We start from the raw sequence: 3985 nt of genomic DNA, 5'->3' as shown, positions 1-3985 counted from the left end.
GAAGAAATGGTTTCACAGAAATCAAAAGCGCTTTCCCCGAAGTGCAGGAAATTCCTAAAGGAAAAAAAGTGTTAAAAACTCTTCTATGCCGAGTTCCCATTCACTTATCAAGTGATGGTAGTCTAAAGGTGCTTAGTATACCTCGACTCAGATCTCAAAATCTTGTAGCAACTCTTTTCCTTCGCTTCCTCATTACCGAAACAGGAGTTTGATTTTGGGTCTAGTGAATCATATCGAATGAATCATTGCCGAACTGGTATATACAAACCTTGCCGGGAACTCAGCCTGAAAAGCATTTCAGTAATCTTTATTTCATCTTTATTTAATTCAGAAGTCTTTAATCCAGATTGGAACTTCTTCGTTGCTTGAAAGGATGTCGATTCTCAGTCTCTTCTATGGGAACCTTGAAAGTTGTGTCCAGAGTTTCCGTTATCTGATAGCCAAACCTCTCTGTTTGATTCCAACTCTGTTTGCAATAGAGGCTGCTGGTTAGACGCCTAGTCTTACAGCCGGTTACTCAATGTCGGGCTAACTGCAGGTTAATACGTAATTCGTAATAAAAATAAAAACAAAGATGCGTAAAGGTAAAGGCGAAGATGAAACACACAAGGGTATAAATAACAATAAATATAACGAGAAATATGCGGATGAGGGTAACGATAAAAGGAAAGGTAAAGATACAGGTAAAAATTAAGATAAAGTAATTATAAAGAAAAGATATACATATGTATATGGAGGGGAGCTTAGCGCTCATATACTCACCACACCTGAACTTTCCACACCTTAATTCACCGTACCTTTACTCACCACACTCAAACTGACCACTTCTCCCGAACTTACCACACCTGAACCCACAACACCTTAATTCACCAAACCCAAACACGCCACCCCTGAACTCAACACCTGAACTCACCACACCGAAATTCACCACACCTTAACTCGCCACACCTGACAAGGATAAAGGGGTGTATAAAGATAAATGAAAACAGTGTAAGATAAATGTAATTGCAAAAGTTTTTTCCTATAGCGATCGCCCCTCGGCAGGCAATGGCGAACCTCCGAGTGTTTTTATGCCATGAAAAACAGATTATCATAAAAATACAATCACCTTTCGGAGTCAGCGTAAAACTGTATCTCCCCTTTTTGTGACAACATCAAGGCGCACGCTACAAATCGGAGGAGAAGCTCGGCCAAACACTAAGCGCCAATAAACATATACATAATTGTAACGAAAGGAGGGGGATAGCGATAAAGATAAAAAAGAAGCAAGAGGTAGAGGTAGAGGTAGAGGTAAAAAATACTGTATTTTTCTTCTTGTATAATATAATATGTCACGGATTTAAATCCGCTGTGATGTAGTGGTAAGCGCACTGCTTTTTCACTCATCAGCACTCGGCCAAACACTAACATACAGGGTACGAAAATAAACTGTACAAAACAATTCCCATTTGCTCATCGATCATCATATCATTTGTGGTTTTGTACAGTTTTGTAAATAGTCAGAAACAAATTGTAAGATTCACTGTCATTTTCCCCAACGAGAAACGTTTGCTTTTCGTTTGTGACAATTGTACCATAGGGTACGTTTTATATGTATGCAAACGTTTCAATTACGTGAAAATTTACAGAAAAAATTATTTTTCACGTAATTGAAACGTTTGCATACATATAAAACGTACCCTATGGTACAATTGTCACAAACGAAAAGCAAACGTTTCAATTACGTGAAAAATAATTTTTTCTGTAAATTTTCATATCCAATTCAATTAAAAAACATTTTTATTTTTTTATTCATTGCAGCCATTCGTTTTGTATTTGTTTATTGCATATATGTACATACATAAAAATATTTTCCCTGCACGATTCATCTCGTTTGTTGTTTCGTCTGTAACTACTAAACTACTGTAGTGTACTATCGCCAAAGTGAACTCAGCCGTTTTGTTTCGTATTGTACCGAACTGTTAAAGTAATAAACGAAACGAAATAGTAACGTACAATATAGTTTATTTTCGTACACTGCTAACATATGTGTAAGCGCCAATCTATTATTATTATTAATACATATATGAATCCCAAATTACGTCAAATGAATGGCTAACTGTACTGGGTATTATGGATTTAAATATAATCTTAAGCTTATAACATTATCTTAACTAGCCTGTCGTTTTATTCACAACTAACCAAATAGAGTATTGATTATGAGACACGTAGATATGTAACGTGCATACAAAAGTTTTACTTCTACAGTGTGACCCATGTGCACTTACTTTTTTTCTAAAGTCTCAATCTTTGACGTAACTGAACCGCAGCGAAGAACGTAATTTGCCTGAGGAAACAAAAGATCTTTTGACAAATTATGTAGTAGCTGCTTACTAAGAATATAAAAATGTAAAAAATATTTGAATTGCCACTCAATCCCACTCGCATCTTTAATTGCAACCAGTCTCCAATCTCAATCACCTGAACTCGCTTTTGTGTGAGAAATGCGTGTGTTACTGCTATAATAATTACATAGTACCAACCACGTAAGTCATCAACAACGACGACGATGACATCAACCATTGCCACAGCACAAGCCAAGAATAATTTCAATGCAAAAATAAAAATAAAAACAGAATACAGTGTTTTTCCACATTTTTTTCCAATTCAAATGAATACATATTTTCTTTTGCATTATCATTGCAGGCATACCGGAAACATGTCTATTGCCAATGGACTTTGGCTATTGCCGAGCCAAAGTCAAGCGCTACTATTTCGATATGCGCAGCATGAAATGCGCCATGCTCTACTTTGGCGGCTGTGCGGGCAACGTCAACAACTTCAAGTCGTTGGAGGAATGCAATCGAGTATGCCTGAATGGTTATGGCGATTATGACAGTCCAAATGATGTGGTAGCCGTCAACAAAGTGGCAAGCGGACGTGATTAAGGACACGATATCGAACAGAAAGTATCTATATGGTACTCATTTAAAGTATCGCTTTAAAAATATCGGGTACCCATTAATATCGGAATGAAAATACTCGATATTCCAAATATCGATACCAAAATCCAAAAAATTTATATGAATATAGGTCTTGTATATAGGCCGCTGTGGTGTAATGATTAGAAGTGCTCAAAACTTTAAAATAAAAAACAACTTCCCATTAAAACAAAATCGCCGTTTAAAGTTGACATAAAACTGTAGGGACCCCTTTTGTGCCACAACATTAATAGCCCGAACACAATGAAAACGACGAGCTATGGACCATAGTTGTCAAATTATTTTAACACGTACTCTTATGTAGATAATTATTTTGGCGACGACCGGGCTACATGACGACTGTGGTTGTGGCCAGATTAGATCTATTTATATCTTTCCAGCGACAGGTAAGGTTCTTCCTCTTCTTTTATGTCAAACTCGTACAAATTCATGATGTCGCCGACGCATTCAAAAAAATCATGTCGCCTTCGACAAAGCGTTTATACAATGAAGATTAGTGATGTGCTGAATTGCCGGTACCCAATACTCGGTACCCAATACTTCAGGAAGATTTCGGTACCCAATACTTCCTTTTCGGTACCCAATACCGATTCTATACATAATTGCAGCTTTTTGACATAATTTTCAACAGAATATCTGTCAAAAAAGTTGCATCGACTTTATTTCTACTATGAATATGCTTCACAATTAGTACGTGTAAGACGATGCTTTCCTAAAAGTTTAACAATTTGTACTAAGCAATGTGGAAACCACTATCAAAACACTCTCATCGCCTTCTTAATATTGTCGCAACAGTAAAATACCGTTTTATCAAATTGCACCTTCGTAGATCTAAAATTTAAGAAAAATGCTTTGACGGATGAAGGAAGTCTTTCCGGCCTACAAAGATGACATCGTCCGATTCATCTAGAAACAAATGTTTCAAATAAGGAAGATTTTCTCCGCACTTTCTTTTGATAAGCTAGGCTCCTCTAAACCGCTTTTATTTTTGGTCTACATGCGTT

General features: G+C 36.7%; 1 protein-coding gene across 1 annotated transcript; it reads left to right on the top strand.

Annotated features, from left to right (window-relative positions):
- Nucleotides 1-341: 341 nt before the first annotated feature.
- On the top strand, nucleotides 342-3004 carry LOC118740877 (kappaPI-actitoxin-Ael3a-like). Its single transcript, XM_036472612.1, has 2 exons — nucleotides 342-671; nucleotides 2686-3004. The coding sequence occupies exons 1-2, from the start codon at nucleotides 575-577 to the stop codon at nucleotides 2925-2927; spliced, it is 339 nt and encodes a 112-aa protein (XP_036328505.1). The 5' UTR covers nucleotides 342-574; the 3' UTR covers nucleotides 2928-3004.
- Nucleotides 3005-3985: the final 981 nt, after the last annotated feature.

Source organism: Rhagoletis pomonella, unplaced genomic scaffold (assembly GCF_013731165.1).
Source record: "Rhagoletis pomonella isolate Grant_MI unplaced genomic scaffold, Rhpom_1.0 Rhpom_scaffold_00006, whole genome shotgun sequence".
In the NCBI taxonomy this organism is placed as follows: Eukaryota; Metazoa; Arthropoda; class Insecta; order Diptera; family Tephritidae; genus Rhagoletis; species Rhagoletis pomonella.
Note: the sequence above shows the minus strand (reverse complement) of the source record. Positions and strands in the feature narration are given on the sequence as shown.